Consider the following 22802-nt stretch of genomic DNA (forward strand, 5'->3'; position numbering starts at 1 on the left):
TTTTTTTTTTTTTTTTCCCTGCAGATTTGCCCAGTGCAATATGACATTTGATTTCTTGACTGCTGCATTCATGGGTGTTGATTGCAGATCCAAGTAAAATGAAATCCCTGACAATCTCAATCATTTCTCCATTCATTGTAATGTTACTTATTGGTGCATTTGTGAGGATTTTTGTTTATGTGGAGGTGTAATCCATACTGAAGACTGCAGTCTTTCATCCTTATCAGTAAGTGCTTCATTCATCTTCACTTTCAGCAAGTAAGGTTGTGTCATCCGCATATCACAGGTTGTTAATGAGTCTTCCTCCAACACTGATGCCACATTCTTCACATAGTCCAGCTTCTCAAATTATTTGCTCAGCAGACAGATTGAATAAGTATTGTAAAAGGATACAACCCTGACTCACACCCTCCCTGATTTTAAACTGTGAAGTATATTATTTTTCTGTTAGAACAATAGCTTCTTGGTCTATGTACAGGTTCCTCATGAGGACAATTAAGTGTTCTGGAATTTTCATTCTTTGCAAAGTTATCCATAATTTGTTATGATCTACACATGCCTTTGCATAGTCAATAAAACACAAGTAAACATCTTTCTGGTATTCTTTGCTTTCAGCCAAGATCCATCTGAAATCATGAATGATATATACCTCATTCCCTGTATTCTTCTGAATCCAACTTGTATTTCTGGAATTTCTCTGGCAATGTACTGCTACAACAATTTTTTAATTATCTTCAGCAAAATTTTACTTGCATGTGATATTAATGACATTGTTTAATAATTTCCACATTCTGTTAGATCACCTTTCTTTTGAATGGGCACAAATATTGATCTTTTCCAGTTGGTTGGCCAGGTTACTGTCTTATAAATTTCTTGGCATAAATTAATAAGCACCTCTAGTGCTGCATTTGTTTTTTGAAACATCTAAATGGGTATTCTATCAATTTCTGAAGCCTTGTTTTTTGTCCGTTCCTTTAGTTCATCTTGGATCTCTTCTTTCAATATCACTGATTCTGGATCATATGCCACTTCTTGAAATGGTTGAACATCAACCAATTCTTTATGGTACAATGACTCTGTGTATTCCTTCCATCTTCTTTTGATGATTTCCTGAATTATACAATGTTTTTCCCACAGAATCCTTCAATATAGCAATCGAGGCTTTACTTTTCTCTTCAGTTCTTTCAACTTGAGAAATACTGAGCATGCTCTTCCCTGTTGGTTTTCTAACTTCAGACCTTTGCACATTTCATTACATCCATCCTGGTATATTCATCCTTAATTAATTGCCTTACTCATTTTCATTAAGTGATTGACATGGATATATAATGTATGAAATCAAAGCACTAAATCAAATTTAAAATAATTCAATTCAGTTGCTATAGCCAAAACCTCCCTAAATGATCCAGGCCTCAGTTAAAGGCAAAGCTTTGCTACAGTGAGAAGCAACGTCTACCTTCTCTTCTATAATTCTGGCTAAATCACCTAACCATTGGCTCTCAGAAGGTAAATTGAGTTAATTTTAGCCTGTTTCCCAGTGAATGCATATTATTTCAGTTTCCATTGTACCTTGGTGTAGTGGTTAAAGTATCTGGCTGCTAACCAAAAAGTTGGTGGTTCAAATGCACCAGATGCTCCACTGAAGAAAAATGAGGCAATCTGTTTCTATATAGATTTACAGCCTTGGAAACCTAATGTGATCACTATGAGTCAGAATCAACTTGATGGCAATGAGTTTAGTTTTGAAGAAGAGAATGGGTTAGAGATCTTAAATTTGATGTGATTCTATTTTATTTAGTCCCTGACTGCACAATTTAGATAAGCACTCTTGGAAAGGTTTCCTGATGTAGTCAGGTGAAAATTATAATTGATCTAGGAGTTAATTATAACCATAGGGGGGAAAAAAATCACCGCCGCCGAGTTGATTCAACTCATAGCGATCCGTCCTTGGGTAGCTGAGGCAGTATCTCTACATAAGTAGATTGCCCAGTCTTCCTCCTGAGGAGTGGCTGGTAGGAGTTACCTATAATTAACCTAGACCAGTTGCTATGGAAGAGTTGATTCCACTTATAGCAACCCCATCTGTGTGAGAATAGGGCTGTGCTCCATAGGGTTTTCAAAAGCTAATTTTTTGGGGAGTAGATTACCAGACTTTTCTTTGTAGGCTCCTCTGGTTGGACTTGAATCACCATTTCCTTTTGGTTAACCACTGATGATGCAGAAAGTAAAAATAAAAATTTAAAATCATAATAAATTATATAAGCCAAACTCTGATCCAAGTTATCCCAAGAAAGGCATATACTACATCAGATAATAAGATCTGCAATGTTTAAGCTTAACTTAAGTTATAATTATGCTTTCTGTTTAATTAAGGGGCAAGAAATACTTCTTAAAACATAGTAATCCTGAAGAAATTGACAGCTAATTTTCACCATAAGTGCTACATACATAGATTGCTGTACCTGTCTTTGTTGTCTCTCCATTGAACTCACTCTTCTGTGACTACTTATCTGAAAAATCAGCCATTGGAAACTCTAAGGAACACAGTTCTACTCTGACACACAAGGGTGGCCATGAGTTACAGTCAATTTGGTGGCAATTTGTAGAGATAATTTAGGTTTAGAAAATAAACACAAAACAACCTAGAATATAGTGCCACCTAGACCATGGTATTTGACTATGGGAAAATCAATTAACCATTCTCAGCCTCAGTTTTTCAATGACAAAAGAGTACAGGCACAATTTAGATAAACTGCCTTAAAGTAGTCTCCTCTGTTATGAATGAGATCCTCTCCTAAAAGTATCTTTAAGTCAAGTATGTAGGTAAGTCGGAACAAGTGCCTACGGTTCTTATTTAGCCTTACTTTAGTGGAAGAGAGGAGCTCTGGTAGGGCAGTTGTTAAAGCATTTGACTGCAAACCAAAAGGTCAATGGTTGGAACCCACCAACTGCTTCATGGGAGAATGGTGAGGTACTCTGTTTCTGTAAAGACTTACTGCCTTGCAACCCCTATGGGGCAATTCTATCTGCTATAGGGTCACTATGAGTCAGAATCAACTTGATGGCAGTGGATTTTGGATTAGTGCAAGAAAAGTCTCAAAGAATTTTAAAGATTTAAAAGCTGCATGTGCAGCAAGTCAAAGTGATTGAGATAAAGAATGTGTGGCATTTCAAAGTGAAGAGAAATTTACAAACTTTAAAGGGCATGTATGAGATGGCAGTAAGTCAGATATTTGCGGGAACTATCTGTGTATCACTGAATTGGGAAAAAAGTGAAATAATCATATGCAAGTTCATTAAGTTATAAGAAATTATGTAAAATCTAGCAATAGCAGTTAATGTTGTATTCATGAAAAGCTGTGAGTAATGTATCCTTCTTGAGATTAACTAGAGACTATAGGGAGCTCTGATAGCATAGTGGCAAAGACACTTGCCTGCTAACCAGATGGCTGGCAGTTCAAACCCACCAGCCACTCCTCGGAAGGAAGGTTGGTCAATCCTACTTCTGTAGTGATACTGCCTTGGAAACCCAAGGAGGGGTCGCTATGAGTCAGGTTTGACTCGACGGCACATAACAACAACAACAACATAGGCATCTGATGTTTCTTTTCTATATTGGAGATGTAGTCACTAACATTTCTGTTTTCTAAATCTGGGTGTCAAATATCAAATATATTTAAAACTAAGTTTAAGCTAATTGTCTATCTCTAAATCTTGACAGAAAGATAACCTTTGTTCCTCAGACGATCCACCTCACATACTCTTGCTGCCTAGGTTCATCGTGGTCTGTGGAAACATCACTGTTGACAGTGTGAGTGCTTTTCTGAGCAATTTTCTCCGCTACAAGTCAGGAGAAATCAGCACTGAGATCGTTTTTCTAGGAGAGTAAGTGGCTCATGGGTTCTAAATTAATACTTGATATATGTATGAATAATTTCAATGAAAAAAAAATTACTCTTGTAATATTCATATATAAATTAAGAAAGAATAATAATCAAAAAGAAAAGCAATCTCATGACCAAGGTTAAGCTCTGCAAATTTTTTGTAGTATATCTTACCAGATGTTTTTCTCTGTATGTACTAATGTTATCTAAGTAATTCCTTATCACTTAGCATTTACATTACTCTACACTTATCATTGGAGTCCCCGGGTGGTGCAAATGATTAACATGCTTAGCTACTAACCAAAAGGTGGAGTTTGGGTCCACCTAGAGGCACATCAGAAGAAAGGCCTGGAAATCTACTTCCCCAAAATCAGGCATTGAAAACTCTACAGAGAGCAGAAACACTGACACACACAGGGAGTCTCCAAGAGTTGAAACTGACTCGATGGAAACTGCTGGTACATTTATTATTATTATTTGGATACATAATTTGTAAAACAGCAAACACCAAAGTGCTGAAACTAGTGATAAGAAGCTAATAATTATAATATAAATGTGACTAAAAAGAAATCATTACATGTATAGACAGTGACATTATATCTGTTGCCACATTTTCATGGACTGATGTTGTTCATGTGTACTTGCCAAGGTAACTTTCACATCCACTCTAATTTTTTTAAATGGTGCAAAATGTTGGAAGTATTCCATGTAGAATATTAGCAATTACATTTATACTCTGATGACTGCAAACTTTATATCTTCCACCTGACATTCTCTGTGGCTCCACATTCGCTCACCTGATAGCTTACTAGATATTTCTATACAATATTCCAAATGCCCCTTGTCTTAGTTATCAAGTGCTGCTATAACAGAAATACCATAGAGGGTGGCTTTAACAAACAGAAATTTATTTTCTCACAGTTTTGGAGGCTAGAATCTAAATTCAGGGGTCCAGTTCAAAGGGAAAGTTTTCTTTCTCTGTAGGCTCATGGTTTAGGAGTAAGGTCCTTGTCTTCAACTTCAGCATCATGGGCACAGTGATCCTTGAAGGTCCTCATCAGTCTTGGCATCAATTCTCCCCTGGGTCTATGAAGTTCACAGTGCAGGGAGCCCAGGTGCTCTGGTCACCACTCTTCTTTCTCTTTTTATCTCTTGTAAATTAAAAGGCATTACAGGTCACATCCCAGAATAACTTCCCTAACATCACATCAGGGTTGTGATGGGATTATTAAGTGTTGTTCACCACCTTAACCTTTTTATAACCAATTGGCTTATTGCATCAGATCAGATCATGGGAGATCCTTACATAATTGCTGAATTACATCATTACATAACTGCCAAACACTACGAATCATGGCTCAATATATTGACACGTATTTTTGGAGGACATAATTCAATCCATGAAACCCCTTATACTCAATATATTCAAAGGTGGTCTCATTGTCTTCTGTCCTTGATTCCATATTATAAGACATACAAATGAAAATAATGAAAGCAAACAACATTTTATATTGCAGTAAATGGTACATCTTTAGCCCAGTTCCTTAGAAAAGAAAACTAGGCAGTATATTTGGTCCTCTTCTCTTCCTCAAAACCCATGTACACAATCATCAATACCATCAATTTTGTCCCCTACATAAATCCTAATTCTATTTCTCTCATTTTGACAATCAAAACCCTGTTTTAAAAGTATATCTTTTCTCTCCTAAATATTTGTATGTAATGGCCACTTTATCCTTTAATCTTCCTGCCTAGAGGATCTTCTTCTATCTTTTCATATAACTAGTCTATTCCTATCCTTTAGCACTCAGAGAAACCTTTTCTAACCAACCTACCTAAGTTGTTGCATTCTAAATTCCTCCTATCTCTTTACTCCATGAAGTCTATATTTGGTTCAAAGTATTATGAGCATGATTACTAGACAGAATGTTAGAAATCTGAACTCACCCAGAAATGCCTTGGAAGATAAGCCTGGCAATCTGTTTCCAAAAGATCACTGCCTTGAAATTCCTATGGAACAATTCTACTCCGCAATACATGGAGTTGCCATGACTCAGAATTGAGTGGATGGCAATTAGTTTAGTTTAGTTAGTTAGTTAGTTTGTTTTTTACTCATTTCTCCGTGTATTCCTATAAATGGGAGAACTCTCTTGGATATCAACTGAAAGGACAATCCTGACTCAGTCACTGTCTTCATGGTGTTCTTTATCTTTTGACTTCAATAATTCATCAGGACAGTCACAGAGAACTCATGAAAACAACATAAGTGCAATAGCAGTTTCAATAATGGAGGAGGATGTAAACAGAAATGAAGATATGCAAAGGACAGGGTTCAGGAGTGGACCCATCATGGGAGACCGAAAAGGAGACCTGCTTACATTTCAGAGGGGCCTACTTACCCTTTCTGAAAACCGAAGCTTATTCTCACCTATCAGTAAACTTTCAAACAGAAAACTCAGTGATGTCGCTTGGTGGGTTGACTATTGGTCACTCCTCTCAGCTCTCAGCCATTTAATTCTTTATACTCTGCTGCCACAGAGATTTGATCTTCATATTCTGCTTCCATCATTTGGGTCTGCTCCTTGTTTCTGCTTCTTCTGGTACCCTCACAACTGCTGCCTCTATCACCTTCACAGGTTTACTCCTTCTGGGAGGGCCGTAGCACAGTGCCTCCACTTCTATCCTGGCTCTTTATCTCTTTGTTGATATAAAGCACCATCTGAGCCTCGGGAATAGGGTTTTTATCAGTCAGGAGGAGGGAGGTGCAGTCAGTCATGTAAAGGTAAAAGTTGGGTGCTCCCAACCTATCCCAGTAAAGGTCTGACTGCACAGTGCCCATCCACCAAACCTGATAAAAGTCAGCTGCTGGGGGGAGACTCCCCAAGGCAATCCCGTTAGTGTCACATTGTGGGGGACCCAACAGCCAATCCCAGTAAAGACACAGTGTTCTTCTTTCTTTGGAATCAGCTATTTTTAAGAGAACAACAAAATTTAATCACTTGCACTATATATTTTCACAGCATCTTCTTGATTAGTTTTAAAAATCTTTTTGAGTAATTGTTTTAATTATACTTCATTCTTAATAATTCTCCTTTTTTTTAGCATTAACCTAATATATTTTTTTTTTCTTTTTACTTTGTCAACTTTTTTTGGCCTTATACTTTACATATACTCTTAAAAGGGTATTTATCTGGTTATTTAAAGAAATTAAATGTTTTTGTAAGATATTGTAAGATACAATGCCTGTCTTTAGTGATCTTGTTTCATTTATATTTATATTTATAGTAACTTATATTTACAATGCCTAAGGCATTTGACTGTTAACCAGAAGACTGGCAGTTCAAAGCCACCAGGCCTCCTCAGAAGGAAGGTTGGGCAATCTACTTCCATAGTGATGCCGCCTTGGGAACCCAAGGAGGGGTCCCTGTGAGTCAGATCCAACTCAACGGCAGTGCATAGTTCTGTTTATGCCATCTGAGCTCATTAATTCACTTTTACCTATTTTTGCTGCATTCCTTTGAATACTTTCTTACTTTAAAATTACTTCAGCGTGCTCTTAGTCAGTTTCCCAAATCACATCCTACATCATACTGACATTGTCTATACTTTCAATTCAAGTCTACTATTTGTTGTTGTTGTTGTTTGCCGTCGAGTCGGCCCTGACTCATAGCGACCCCTCCTTGGGTTTCCGAGGCAGTATCACTACGGAAGTAGGATTGCCCAACCTTCCTTCCGAGGAGTGGCTGGTGGGTTTGAACCGCCAGCCTTCTGGTTAGCAGTCAAGTGCCTTAGGCACTATGCTACCAGAGCTCCTTCAAGTCTACTATAGATACCATTTTCCTCTTTTTAGGAATTAAATATTTTTAAGATAACGACAAAACTTAATCATTTTAACCATATGTTTTTGCAGCATCTCCTTGATTTGCTCATTTTCTTATTTGAGTATTTTATTAAAAATAATTGGCATTGTGTGTCTTGTTTGGACTTGTATGCCTAAGAATGTTTTATATATAAAATATAAGTTGGTGTTTATAAAAATCCTGGGTTCAAAGTTCTTTTCATATGATGTTTATTGTTGTTGTCCCATTGAGTTGATTCTGACTCATAGTGACTCTACAGGACAGAGTAGAACTGTACTATAAGGTTTCTTTGGCTGAAATCTTTATAGAAACACATCGCCAGGTCTTTTGTATTCTGGAGTGACTGATGGACTCAAACCACTGGATTTTTGGCTAACAGCTGAGCACTTACTTCTTGTGACACCAGGACTGTGAAAATAGCATTCCATTGTCTTTGACCTTCAGAACTGGTGTTGAAAAATCTGATGTCAAACCTATTTTTGTTGTTTTTTTTTTTTTAATATATTGTGCTCTTTCTCTCTCAAAACTGTTGTAGTTTTCTTTCTGTCTTTGAATTTGTTCAAATTCACTATAAGTCTGAGTGAAGGTTTTTCCTTATCATTCATTTTTGATACTCAGACTCCTTCCAATGTGATATTTATATCTCTTATTTTTTAAATATATTTTCCTTTTCTTTGTAGTTTTTTTTCTTCTTTTTAGGATATTTCTTCAATATACTCTTCCTTTTCACTAGTTCATTTCCCAGCTAAATGCATATTTTCCTCATTTTTTATTCTTTATAATTTGTATAATATTTCTGCTTCATTCTTTTATATATATATTTGTACTATTGTTCCATATTGCTAATATCTGTCCTTTCTTTTTTAAAGTTTTTTTTTCTAATGTGTATTTTAAAATCTTCATTTTTTTTCATGCTAATACTTGATTTCTGAATAACTCTATTACGTACTGTGTTGCTTTTCTTTTGAAATACGTGTGCTTCTCAATTATCTCATTATTTTGGAGTGTGATTTCATTTTCCTTAAGTTTATTCTCTCAGTCAAAAAGTATTGTGGTAAGTCACAACCAAGTCCTTACAAGCCCTCACAAGTTCAAGCAGTAAGAGTAGTGAGAGGCTGAATCATTCCTAAAATAGGCAACTACAGGCACCAGAAAATCACAGATAATTTCTCTTTTCCCACAAAATAACCTCTCAGTGCAAGTCTTCAGCCTTAGCCCCCTAAGTAAACACCAGTTTCAGAAGATTTCCTGACATTGTCATTCACCAGCCCTGGATTTTGAATGGAGAAAAATGGGGGTGAGGAGAGCAACTGCCTAAATCTTAACCATTCTGTCTTTGCCTCTCAGCTCTTCACCCTCACAGGGCTGCTCACCTGTCCTGGTTTCACCCCATAACTTACTGAATCAAAAATCTGAGGCACAGTTGGCTGGTGTGGGACAGCGTTATATGTCTCCAAGAAATGATCAAGAGAAACAAGAGCAGAACTCCCTCCCTACTATACATGTGCTAGATATTTCCTGCTCCAGGCCAAAACCATCAACCTTCACAAAACACTTTAAAACCGTGCACCTGCCCGGGTTCTTATTGCTTTCTAAATCTATAGTTCTTCCCAGGTTTAAAATCAGGAAGGGCCTGTGGCAGGATTGTATCCTTTCACCATCCTTATTCAATTCGGATGCAGAGCAAATAATCTGAGAATCTGGACTACATGAAGAAAAAGGCTGCATCAGGATTGGAGGAAGACTCCTTAACAACCTTCCATATGGAGATGACACAACTTTGTTTGCTGAAAGTGAAGAAGACTGAAGTACTTACTAATGAAGCTCAAAGACTACAGCCTTGAGTATGGATTACACCTCAACATAAAGAAAACAAAAGTCCTCACAACTGGACCAGTAAGCAACGTCATGATAAACGGAGAAAAGAATGAAGTTGTCAAACGTTGCTAGCAATTCAGTGTCCAGTGGCAGCAGGCTGGAATGTATCCAAGATGACTGTTAACCCCCTCCCACTCTGCAGGGATACTTTTACCTGAGTTTGAGGAATTGGGGATAGGGACTATGTGACTGGGAATGGAACACTACATGACTGGTTTCAGACTTGATGGTGCTGGGTCCCAATTGGAAGGGGCCCCAGGCAGTGCCCTGAAACCACCCCCTATGTATGCTCTGAAGTGATGCTGCTGTTAGCAAGCTTTATTGCTTAAAACTATTCTAAGGACTGGTTAATATGTTATGGGGAAAGTGGTTGATGCATGACAGGGGGAGAAGGAGAGTATGTGACAAGGGGAAATAGAGGAAATGGCTTATAGTTCTTGGAAATGGCCAAGTTTGGCTACACAAGACAGAGTCTGTGAGCCGTTTTGGGGGGTTGCAGTTACTGACCATACAAAACTCTTTTGTAGAAGATTTGCTCAATGCAATATGTGGCTTGATCTATTGATTGATACTTCCATAGGAGTTGATTGTGGATACAAGTAAAATGAAATCCTTGACATCATCAATGTTTTCCCCTTTCATCATGATGTTGCTTATTGGTCCAATTGTGAGGATTTTTGTTTTCTTTATATTGAGATGTAATCCATATCAGAGACTATAGTCTTTGATTTCATCAGTAAGTGCTCCAAGTCTTCTCCATTTTCAGCAAGTAAGGTAGTGTCATCCACATATCACTGGTCGTAAATGAGCCTTCCTCCAAACCTGATGCCACATTCTTATTCATGTAGTCCAAATTCTCAGATTATTTTCTCAGCATACAGATTGAATAAGTATAGTGAAAGGTTACAACCTAGACATACATCATTTCCAATTCTAAATCACACAGTATCCCCTTGTTTTTTTCATAAAATTGCCTCTTGGTCTATGTAGAGATTCTGCATGAAGACAGTAAAGTGTTCTGGAATTCCCATTCTTCACCATGTTATCTATAATTTGTTAGGATTCACACAGTTGAATGCCTTTGCATGGTCAATAAAACATAGGTAAACATGTTACTGGTATTCTATGCATTCAGTCAAGATCCATCTGACATCAGTAATCATATCCTTTGTTCCACGTCCTCTTCAGAGTCCAGCTTGAGGTTCTGGTAGAACCCTGTTGATGTACTGCTGCAACCATTTTTGAATTATCATCATAAATTTTACTTGTGTGTGATATTTATGATATTGTTCAGTAATTTCTGCATTCTGCTAGATCTTCTTTCTCTGGAATAGACACATATATGGATTTATTCTAGAGAGTTATCCAGGTAGCTGTCTTCCAAATTTCTTGGCATAGACACCTGAGCTTTTCTGGCATTACATCTGTTTGTTGAAACATCTCAATTAGCATTCTGTCAATTCCCAGGAGCTTTGTGTTTTGCCGTCGAGTCAGGTCCAACTCATAGTGACCCCTCCTTGGGTTTCCAAGGTGGTGTCACTACGGACGTAGATTGCCCAACCTTCCTTCCAAGGAGTGGATGATGGGTTTGAACCACCAGGCTTCTGGTTAGCAGTCAAGTGCCTTAGGCCGCCTCTGGTGACCTAGTGCCTAAGGCATTTGACTGCTAACCAGAAGGCTGGCAGTTTAAACCCATCAGCCCCTCTTTGGAAGGAAGGTTGGGCAATCTACTTCCGTAGTGACACCACCTCGGAAACCCAAGGAGGGGTGGCTATGAGTTGGACCTGACTTAACAACAGTGAGTTTGGTTTTTTGGTTTTTTAGTGTGTGTTTTGTGAATGTCTTCAGAGCACCTTGGACTTTTTCCTTCAGTACTATAGGATTTTGATCATATGCTATGTCCTGAAACAGCTGAACATTAACCAATTCTTTTTGGTACAGTGAATCTCTTTATTCTTTCCATCTTCTTTTGATGCTTCCTGTGTTTTAAAATATTTTACCCATACAATCCTTCAATATCACAACTCAAGGTTTGAGGATTTTTGTTTGCTTTGTTTTGTTTTCTTCAGTTATTTCAACTTGAGATATACAGAGCATATTCTTCCCTTTCAGTTTTCTAAGTTTTTGCACATTTCATTAGAACACTTTACTTTTTATTCTCGAGCAGACCTTTGAAATCTGTTCAGGTCTTTTACTTTGTTGTTTCTTCTACTTGCTTCGGCTACAGTATATTCAAGAGCAAGTTTCAGAGTCTCTTCTGGCATCCATTTTGGTCATTTCTTTGTTTCCTTTCTTTCTAATGACCTTTTGCTTTCTTTATGTATGATGACCTTGATGTTATCCCACAACTTGTCTGGTCTTTGGTCATTAGTATTCAATATGTCAAATCTATTCTTGATATGGGCTCTAAATTCAGGTGGGATACACTCAAGGTCATACATACTTTGGTTTTCATGGACTGGTTTTAATTATCTTCAGCTTCAACTTGAATTTGCATGGGAGGAATTGATGACCTCTTCTTCAGTCAGCCTTTGGCCTTGTTTGACTGATGATATTGAGCTTCTTCTTCTATTTTCACAAACATAGTTGACTTAATTCCTGAGTTTTCCATGTGGTGAAGTCTACATCACGTATGTTGTTGAAAACAGGTATTTGCCATAAATAAGTCATTGGTCTTGCAAAATTCTGTCATGTGATTTCCAGAATCATTTCTATCACCAAGAATATATTTTCTGACTACCGATCATTCTTTGTTTCCAGTGTTCACATCACAATCACCATTAATTATCAATGCATCTTGATTGCATCTTTAATCAACTTCAAACTGCAGAAGTTAGTAAAAATATTCAACTTATTCATATTTGGCTTTAGTGGTTGGAGCATATATTTGAATTATAATCATATTAACTGGTCGTCCTTGCAGGTGTATGGATATTATCCTAATACTAACAGTGTTCCCCTTCAATATAGATCTTGAAATTTTCTTTTTGATAATGAAAGAGATACCATTTATCTTTTATTTGTCATTCCTGACATAGTAGATCATATGACCATCCAATTTAAAATGGGCAATGTGGTGGTTAAGTTTGTGTGTCAACTTGGCTGGGCCTGGTTGAGTGGCTGGGCAGCTGAAAGTAGTTATTCCCCATGGTGAGACTGGTAATTAACTCCAATTAACTCTATTAAAGCAGCCAAGTTGCTTCATTGGATATGTGGTCTGCTTCCCATATATATATAAGAAACAGCTTTGGGAATTGTAGCTAGCTTATGGCACGTTTGAACCCTGTATTTAGCTGAGTTGTTGTTCAGCAGCTTGCCATGCTCTGCCAATCTTGGGACTTTCAATGGACTTGAATTACTTGCATGCTGTGTGGTTTGTTAATATCAGGACTGTGACTTGTTACTTGTTGACCTTGGATTTGTCAGCCTCAGCAGCCAGCAACTGAGTGAAAAACTACCTCCAGCTTCAGTGGGCTGTGAGCAGGAGGCAGAGTTGAAGCCCAAGGTTGAAGGGCTTTCACCCAGCCCCTAGAGCCTGGTACTTTGAACTTGGACTTAAAGCCTTCAAATTGTAAGAATAAACTCCTGTTAGTTAAGACCATGTGTTAAATTCTTGTCAGAGAGGCACTAGGTATCCAAAGCAGCCAATAGCAGTCTGTTTCATATCATTAATTCCTACTATATTCATCTTCTAGCATTCTATTTAATTTTTGACAACTTCCAATTTTCCTTGATTCATACTTTATACATCCCATGTTTCAACTGCTAATTGATGTTTGCAGCTGTTTTTCTCATTTTGAGTCATGACACATAAGCAAACAAAGGTCCTAATAGTTTTGTTCTACCCACATCATGAAGGTTGAGTCTATTTTGTGGAAGCAGATCTTCCCCAGTGGTATTTTGTGTATCTTTCAACCTGAGTGGCTTATCTTCCAGCTATATCAGACAATGTTCTGCTGTTATCCACAAGGTTTTCACTGCTCACTCTTTTTTTTTTTTTTTAAATAGCTTGCCAGATCCTTCTTCCTAGTCTAGAAGCTTCACTGAATCCTCTCCATCATGGGTGACTTTGTTGGTATTTGAAAAGCCAATGGCATAGCTTCCACCATCACAGCAACATGCAAGCCACCATAGTATGGCAAACTGACAGATATGTGGTGGTTGATATTAAGCGTGGTAATGCAATATCATATTCCCTGCATTCTATCCTGACGCCTTATAAGCATTATAAGCATTAAATGCAATAAATATGTATAATTTAAATATCTACAACCAAAATTAATCTTTTTTTTTTTTTTCATTTTTACTACTATATTGTTTTCCATAGGAACCCTCCTTCATTGGAATTGGAAACCATATTTAAGTGCAACATGGCCTATACAAGTTTCGTTTTTGGATCTGCACTGAAGTGGGAGGATTTAAAGCGAGTTGCGGTAAGATCTAGTTTTCTTCTTCTCCTTGAGCTTCCCCAAGCTGGAACAATTAAAATGGCTGATTGTATTGCCCTGTCGAAAGACATTACTATTGCTAGGTGCCATTGAGTCAGCTCCAACTTATAGTGAACTTATGTAGAACAGAATGAACACTGCCCAGTCTTGCACCATCCTCACAATCCTTGCTATGCTTGAGCCCATCATTACAGCCACTTTTTCAATCCATCTTATTGAAGGTCTTCCCCTTTTTTGATGACCCTCTACTTTACCAAGCATGATAACCTTCTCCAAGAAATGGTCCTGTCTGACAACATGACCAAAGTAGGTGAGATGAAATTTGGCCATTCTCGCTTCCAAGGAGCGTTCCAGCCACACTTCTCTTCTTTGGTCTTCCTTATTCATCGTCCAGCTTTCACATGCATACATGGCAATTTAAAACACCATGACCTGGGTTAGTTCACCCTAGTCTTCAAAGTGACATCTTTGCTCTTTAGAATTTTAGAGAGGTCTTTTACAGTACTGTTGCCATAAAGGAAATGTAGTAATTGACCCTCAAATGTTCTTACTATTTGTTGTTAGTTGTCATTGAGTTGGCTTTGACTCATGGTGACCCCATATACAAGGGAACAGACTGATGCCTGGCCCTGTACCATCTCCATGATTGGTTATGGACTGGACAATTATGATTCATAGAGTTTCAGTAAGCTGATGTTGGAAGTAGATTACTAGACTTTTCTTCCTAGTTTGTCTTAGTCAGAAAGGTCCACAGAAACCTGCCCACGTTTAATAATCCTACTAGTTTTTGAAATACTAGTGGCATAGTTTCCAGCATCATAGAATCATACAAGTGATCACAGAATGACAACTGACAGATGGGTTGTGGCTTTGCATGAAGCACATTGACAAAACTTGAATCTACCAGGTCTCCCACCTAGGAGGTGAGAGGTCTACTACCCTTGAACCACCAATGCCTTGACCCTTAGATACACTTGACCAATGTTCAAGCACACCCCATTATTTACTTGTACTTATCTTTATATTACATCTTTCACTAGATTCTATATTTATCTAGAAAATCTTTCTATCAGTGGTCTAGGAGATCTGGGGAATAAAATACACATGGTAAAATTGTGTTTTATTCAGGGTTATGAACTGGTTCATTCTAGTTAACCCCTTACTGAGAATTTGCATTTCCATCCCAGATATACTGAATCAGACTCTATATTTTAACAAGATACACATAAGAATATGATGATTCTACATAAGAATCATCTGGAAATCTTGTTAACATGTAGATTCTGATTCAGAATATCTGAGATGGAAATGCAAATTCTCAGCAGGGGGGTAGAATCAAATGAGTTGATTTGAAGTCATGGTTTAACCATCTAAATAGAATTCTTACCAGAGAGAGATTTCTAGTAATCCATCAACTTTTAACTTCTCCCAGACACACTGATATTCCTAATGATAGAAGTATCATGATGGAAAACAGAAGAGATCCCATTAAGGTTGGAACTACAAATGATGAAAAAGATTCAATCCTTTATACATCTTTTCTTTAAGATCAAAGCCCGCTTCCTGTCATGCTTTAGGGTGCAGATCATATAAACCAAGAGGTTTCACTTTAAAGCAGAAATCTATAGAGTGAGCATAAAGCATTGAAGCAGAAAATGACAGATCCAACATAATCTCTCTGTTTCTTACAACTCTGTACTATAAAGCATCTTCAATTATTTTCAGAATTTGCAAAAATTCAATGGCTCTTTATGTAGCCAAGCAGAATTCATTTTTTCCCATTATTTGCTGTACTGAAAAGCAAATAAGTATGCATGCAGATGTTTATAACGTTCTTATTGCTCATGACTAGGTGTAAATTTGCAGTGATGGATGGACAGCAAAACATAAGGGTTTTGTACTTTCTCCCCTTTAAAGCAATCTTACATCAATGTTGTTGTCCCTGTCCCACAGATTGTCAGTGTAGCCCTGAAGCATTTTCAGGACTCTGAGCCTGATGTTAAGCATCTTTGTCACTACTCCTTCCCAAGTGTGCTCTTGGTCTAAATCCATGTTCTTTTCCTTGTTGGTAATTTTATGACTAAACTATAAGATAACACATAAGGGGACCACTGAGCATTTCCTAAAATTAATACGATACCTGTTGTTTAATCTTGAAGAGTAGGTGGAATATGCAGAAGCATGCCTGATAATAGCCAACCCTTTGTGCAGTGATTCCCATGTTGAAGATACTTCAAACATCATGAGGTAAGAAGCTGGCACTGTATTTTATATGCTCTGATTTTTCCCCCTCATTTAAAGTAAATTGCAGCACACAGGACTAAACAAAAAAAGATGCCGTCAATCATAGCACTAAGTGAAAAAACAAAACAAAACAAAAAAGCCTGCTACCATGGACTTGATTGCGACTCATGACAACCCAATGTGATTGGAGAGTAGAACTTCCCATAGATCTTTCTTGGCTGTAATCATTACAGAAGGTTAAGTGTTTGGTTGTTAACCTAAATGTTTACGGATTGAACCCACTAGCCATTGTGTGGGAGAATGATGTGTCAGTGCTTCCATAAATACTGAGAGCATTGAGAATCCTGCAGAGAAGGTCTACTCTGTCTTAGAGGGTCACTATAAGTCAGAATCAAGTAGACAGCAATAATTGTTTTAATCCTTATGAAAGCAGATAGCCAGGATTTTCTTTTCTGGTGCCTCTGGGTAGGTCTGAACCACCAATTTTGGGTTAATAAATGGATATAAACCATTTGTGCCTCAAGGGTCATCATATTACAGGTGCCTGTCTATGTTTTTTCCCTCACAGATTGTGCAGGTAGATCAAAAAGAAGGTGAAAATTTATTATCTTTCAGGAATATGCCCTTCTCCACATACCTCCCTGAAGTTTTATGTGGATACTAAACTAAAAAAAATCACTGCCATCAAGTCGATTCTACCTCACAGCGACCCCCATTGGGTTTCTGAGGAGGTAAATATTTACAGGAGGAGATTGATACATCTTTCCGCAGAGTGGCTGGTGGGTTTGAACCTCCAACTTTCTGGTTAGCAGTGGAATACCTTAGGCACTAGGCCATCAGAGCTCCTTATATAGTTACTGTTGTTGTTATGTGCCATCAAGTCGGACCCAACTCATAGAAACCCCTCCTTGGGTTTCTGAGGCAGTATCACTATGGAAGTAGATTGCCCCATTTTCCTTCCGAGGAGTGGCTGGTGGGCTTGAACCACCAGTTTTCTGGTTAGCAGTCAAGTGCCTTAGGCACTATGCCACCAGAGCTCCCTTATATGGTTACTTGTTGTTGTTGTTGTTGTTGTTATGTGCCGTCGAGTCAAATCCGACTCATAGCGACCCCTCCTTTGGTTTCCGAGGCAGTAATCACTACGGAAGTAGGATTGCCCAACCTTCCTTCCGAGGAGTGGCTGGTGGGTTTGATATGGTTACTAGCTACCTGAATTTAAAAGAACCAAGCATTCAAATAATTTATCACTATTCTAATAGTGCCATTTATAACTAAATTCATATCAATAATGTTTTCTTCTTCAAGAATCTGACTTTTACTAAGGTTTTATCCCCCAGTAATTCTGATGAAAAATTGTACATTGTTCAATATTCTGTTTGTGACCAATGGCAAATATTTTCAAGATGACTAGAGTTTGTTAGGATAAATCTGTCCTGGAGGACGTGCACCTGGAATGCTCCTTGGAAGCAAGAATAACTAGGCTTCATCTCATCTACTTTGGTCATGTTGTCAGAGGGGCTCTATCCCTGGAGAAGAACATCATGCTTGGTAAAGTAGAGGGTCAGCCCAAAAGGGGAATATCCTCAATGAGATGGATTGACACCGTGGCTACAATGATGGGCTCAGGCATAGCAAGGGCTGTGAGGATGGCATAGGGTGGGGCAGTGTTTCATTCTGTTGTACATAGGGTCACAATGAATCAGAGCCAACTCAATGGCACCTAACAACAACAAGAGTCAGCATTATTATATTTAATTATGGACTATCTATGATTAGGAACTTGCCTGTGGTAACAGAGATTCAAAATATGACTGTGATGGCAATGGTATTGTGCCTAAGCCAGCTGAACTTCTGGTTCCTAGAGAAAAATCAATATGCAGAGCTGAAGGTGACTCCACAAACTGTGAGAAACAGCTTATGAACTTGTACCATGCATTAAACAGTAAATATAAGATAGAACTCAATGTCTTAATTTGTAAAATGAGAAAGTTGTGTTTGACAGCCTATGTATATATAACCCCACTGCCATTGAGTCAATTCCAATTCATAAAAAACCACACAGGCTTTATGAGGCTTTAAATCTTTACAGAAGTAGATTGTCCTATCTTCTTCTCACAGAACACCTGGTGAGTTTGAACCGCTGACTTTCTGGTTAACAGCCAAATGCCTTACCCACTGTGCCACCAAAACTATAGACAGGAATAGAATCACTTTTTTTTTTCCTGTAATTAACTTGTATGAATTTGAAGGCTAAATTATATGAAATTGTTTATTTCCACATAAAGACTTGGATCTTGGATTTTGGACCAGTCTCTTAATTCCAAGAGCTGACCTTTCCATAGGTCTGAGTTGCTAAGTCACTAAAAGAGTAGTACATTTCTGTGTATGTTATTTGTAGAAAACAACATAAATTGAACTTTGGAATTGCTAAATTTTCCTCTAATTACTCACACATCAATTTAACTCTGAATGGAATTATATTGGAAATCATTTTGATTTAACACATCACTGATGAGCATATCTGTCATTTATGCAGGGTGCTCTCTATCAAGAATTACTACCCTAAAACCAGAGTCATCATTCAGATACTTCAATCACATAACAAGGTATTACAATATTCTAGCCTGTCCGATATCTTTCTCTTTTATTCTATAAGCTAGGTGAATCTTATTATTTTCTACCGCATTTAAATGAACAATTTTTGCCAATCATAAGTGAAATTTGTAATTACACTAAAATCGTTCCAAAACAAAATTCACTGCCACCTAATTCATAGCAACCTGGAAGTAGATTGATTGATCTTCCTTTTGCAGAGTGGCTGGTGGGTTTGAACCTCTAACCTCCTGGTTTGCAGTCAATTGCCTTGGGTACTATGCCACCATAAGGTTTCCAAGGCTGTAAATCTTTACACAAGCAGACCGCCTCATCTTTCTTCCACAAGACACCTGGTGTGTTTGAACAACCAGCTTATTGGTTAGCAGCCAAATGCCTTAAACCACTGCACCACTAAAGGTCCATTCCAATTGTTAATCACTTAAAAGTGTGAATTTGGAAAGAACTAAGGCATAAGACATTTGACCTGATTTGACAGCTTCAGCTATTTCTATTTTAAAATGTAGGAGCATATGACCATGAGAAAACAAAAACAAAATCTTGAAACTCATTGCCAACAAGCCGATTCTGATTTATGCTTATGCTGTGTGTTGCAGAGTGGAAGTGTACTCCATAGGATTTTCATGGTTGTGACCTTTCAGAAGCAGATCACCAGGCCTTTCCTTTGAGGTGCTTCTCGATGGGTTCAAACTGCCAACCTTTCAGTTAATTGCTTAACCTTTGCACCACCTAGGGACTCCTATTTTCCCTCTAACCAATTTCAAATACTGAATTGGAACTCATTCTTACACTTCATTGACATGGGCACCATTTTCAAGTTCAAGAATGAAGAAGGAAAGATAAATTATGTGAAAGACATGTATCTTTCATGAGGCATGATTTTTCCTAATGCTGTCCTTCTTTCCATCACGAAACAGGTTTATCTGCCAAAGATTCCCGACTGGAACTGGAAAACTGGGGACAACATCATCTGCTTTGCTGAATTGAAGCTTGGATTTATTGCCCAAGGCTGCCTGGTGCCAGGCTTGTGCACCTTTCTAACCTCTCTATTTATTGAGCTCAACCAAAAGGTAACCTTGTAAATTGATGTTGGATCATACCTCTTATCTCCAAATCCTTACCTATTAAGATCAGAAATAGAAAAATGAATTTATCTAGGGCAAGAAGACCCTAAGAAGTGAGATTTGATATCTACTTTAGGTGGGAAAGAATTGAGAGATCTAGAATGAAATTCCAGGTACTACCTTGATCTTACTTACTGAGAAGTATTTATCTCATTCTTGCTTAAGAGTGTTCATTGGCAAAGTAGAAATCCTAACTCTGCTTCCTACTGACAGTCCAGGATGTTATAAATGTAAATATATTCATAAATGTAGAAGCTCTTTGAGTTATTTAAAGCAAGTTGGAATATAAAAAAAGATTATATCGTTAATGGAGAAGTCATATATTTGAATATAAATTAAGTACAAAATAACAATTGACATAATAATAACCACATTAATAAAATTAAAATAAGTATATAAATAATAATTAAAATCCCATTCTCCAGGTAATGTTAGGGAAATTCCATATAGTAATTACAATAGTGCCCACACATCTTAAGTGTCTACTATGTACTATCATTTTAAATGCATTATGTCTTGCCTTCAATAATATGGCAGATTAGTACCCCAACAATGGGTCAGTGAAGCTCCCTAGCTTGCTTGTATACTAAGTTAGTGAGTAGCATAGAGATAATTTTCTAGTCCACAGACCCACATCTATAATCTACTCTTCTGGTAAGGTATAATCTCCCACTTCATGCTCTTTGATACCTCTGGGACAAAATAAGCAGCTAAAAGGAGCTATTGGGTTGAGCATCTATAGAATCTCTTTTGTTTTTATTTCACTATTACAAAGTCCTTGCAACTTAGGATGTCAGATGTTAGAAGCTAAAGTTCAGAGAAGAATCCCTAAAGCAGTGATGCACAAAGTGTGGCCTTCCAAATATCATTCCCATGAAATGCTTCAGAAAACATTGCTCAAAGCCTCTCCAGAGAGTGGCATTCCTCTCCATTTACTTTTGAATCCACATTTGCCTTATCCTACACTCCATTTCTTTCTTGGCCTCTCTTTGCACTTCATTTCCTCTATTTGATAGAAACCTTTGCATTTTTTCTTGTTACTCTTTGGTACTATCAAAGAAAAGAAAAAGAGGCGAGAGATGATTTCACTAATGAAATACTAACTTTGGAACACAGAGAGTTCTTCTGCAACTCTTTATGAATGTGAAATGATGTAATATGGAGATAAAAAGAAGTAAACATTAGGGAGTGAGGCATGATGTTGCTATAATGAATATGTTTTTACTTTGCTCACTGATCACTGGATGTGATCTAGGAAACAGCTTAAAAGGAAATTGACTTTGTTTGTGCTGTATGCTTAGAAAGTGGCAAAGAACTACATTGCTTCTTATTACGGTTATGATTTCATTCCCCAAAGCTGTAGAAAATAAATGGAATGAAAACTTGATATTCTCCTTAATAGAAATAGAGAAGAGAGATGTACAATACCATCTTTATTAAGTCTTGCCCCCACCCCAATCTAATGTTGTAAACTCCTCATTGGGGATAACTACCTGCCAACATTCAACAAGATGACTTTTGAAATACAGGTATTGGGAAAGTTTGTAGTCAGTCTCAGGAAGCATTCTTCATTTCTGTGGTTATCATTTTTTTTTTTTTTTTACCATATTTCAAAAACAGAAGCATTTAGATCACAAATACTAAGTGAATTTATTTAGTAACTAGTAATTAAATAATGTTATGGCATGTGTAGGAGGTGACATGACTGTGTATGTATTCCAGGTGACTCCTAAACAACTCTGGCAAAAACATTTCTTAAATGGTTTAAAGCACAAAATCGTGACTCAACGTCTCTCTGATGACTTTGCAGGGATGACTTTTCCTGAAGTTTCACTGTAAGTTAAGAAAAATTCTTTCCCACTTCTTCTTGAAACCACATTCTTTCAAAAATGTTCATTGAGAGCTCATTCTTGGTCAGACTCCATTACAAACACTGAAGATAAAAGAATGAGTACATCAGAGTCCCCTCATTCTAGAAGTTTATAGTCTGTTTGGGACAATTTCATCTCTGTCTCACCTGGCTATCATTACTTTAGGATGAATTGACCTAACAGTGAATTCCATGTTTAGAAGATCCTTCTTCTGCCAAGGTCCTGGTTTTCTCCCAGGCACAAAGCACAAAATGTTGGTCATATTCTTGTGAACTAGCACCCTGCTGTTTTCTCCCTCCTCACAGTACTTGTCTTCCTTCCCAGGATCTGCTATAGGAAGATGAACCTCATGTTGATTGCAATTGAACATAAATCCACTGTGTACAGGTAACAGTGAAGCTTGTCATCTCTTATTTTTCTGAGGAGAGTCTTTATGATTCAGGCTTTTCCAAAGATACAGCTATCACTGAACACTGGCATTAGTTCAGAGGCAGCCACTCAGAAGCCATGGCCGCCACTGTTGTGGTACATCATTTCTGTCTCTGATAATCAGAGAGGGCAGGTACTTTGCCTTTGTGCCTGTAATCCTGCCCTGATTCTCTCTCATGACTTACTGAGAGAAGAAGTGATCACCTTTTTAGATCTGTTCCTCTCAGTAATTGTACCAGATATTAACCAAGAAACACTGCTTTAAAGCAGAGCTAGTCATGATAAAAATGATCCCAGAAACTTTAGCCATGAAAACTAAGCCCGAACAAAATGGGAATTTGACTGACCTATTAGACAAGCTATTAGTAATCATAGGTACTGAAACAAGGCGGGCTCACTGATCTGCACTGAACACGTTCCCTTGTTACCCTACCGAGAGGGACCAGGTCTT

At 37.7% G+C, this 22802-nt stretch overlaps 1 protein-coding gene across 1 annotated transcript in view; it reads left to right on the top strand.

Moving 5' to 3' along the window:
- KCNU1 (potassium calcium-activated channel subfamily U member 1) overlaps positions 1-22802 on the top strand; it is a 245574-nt gene that overhangs the window by 95321 nt on the left and 127451 nt on the right. The window contains 8 exon segments of the mRNA XM_007935054.1: positions 340-351; positions 3722-3885; positions 13950-14055; positions 16235-16317; positions 18851-18920; positions 19845-19997; positions 21774-21886; positions 22247-22309. Of these exon segments, the coding sequence (XP_007933245.1) occupies positions 340-351; positions 3722-3885; positions 13950-14055; positions 16235-16317; positions 18851-18920; positions 19845-19997; positions 21774-21886; positions 22247-22309 (764 nt within the window).

This window comes from Orycteropus afer, unplaced genomic scaffold, assembly GCF_000298275.1.
Source record: "Orycteropus afer afer isolate SDZICR_OR568_19922 unplaced genomic scaffold, OryAfe1.0 scaffold00024, whole genome shotgun sequence".
Classification (NCBI taxonomy): Eukaryota; Metazoa; Chordata; class Mammalia; order Tubulidentata; family Orycteropodidae; genus Orycteropus; species Orycteropus afer.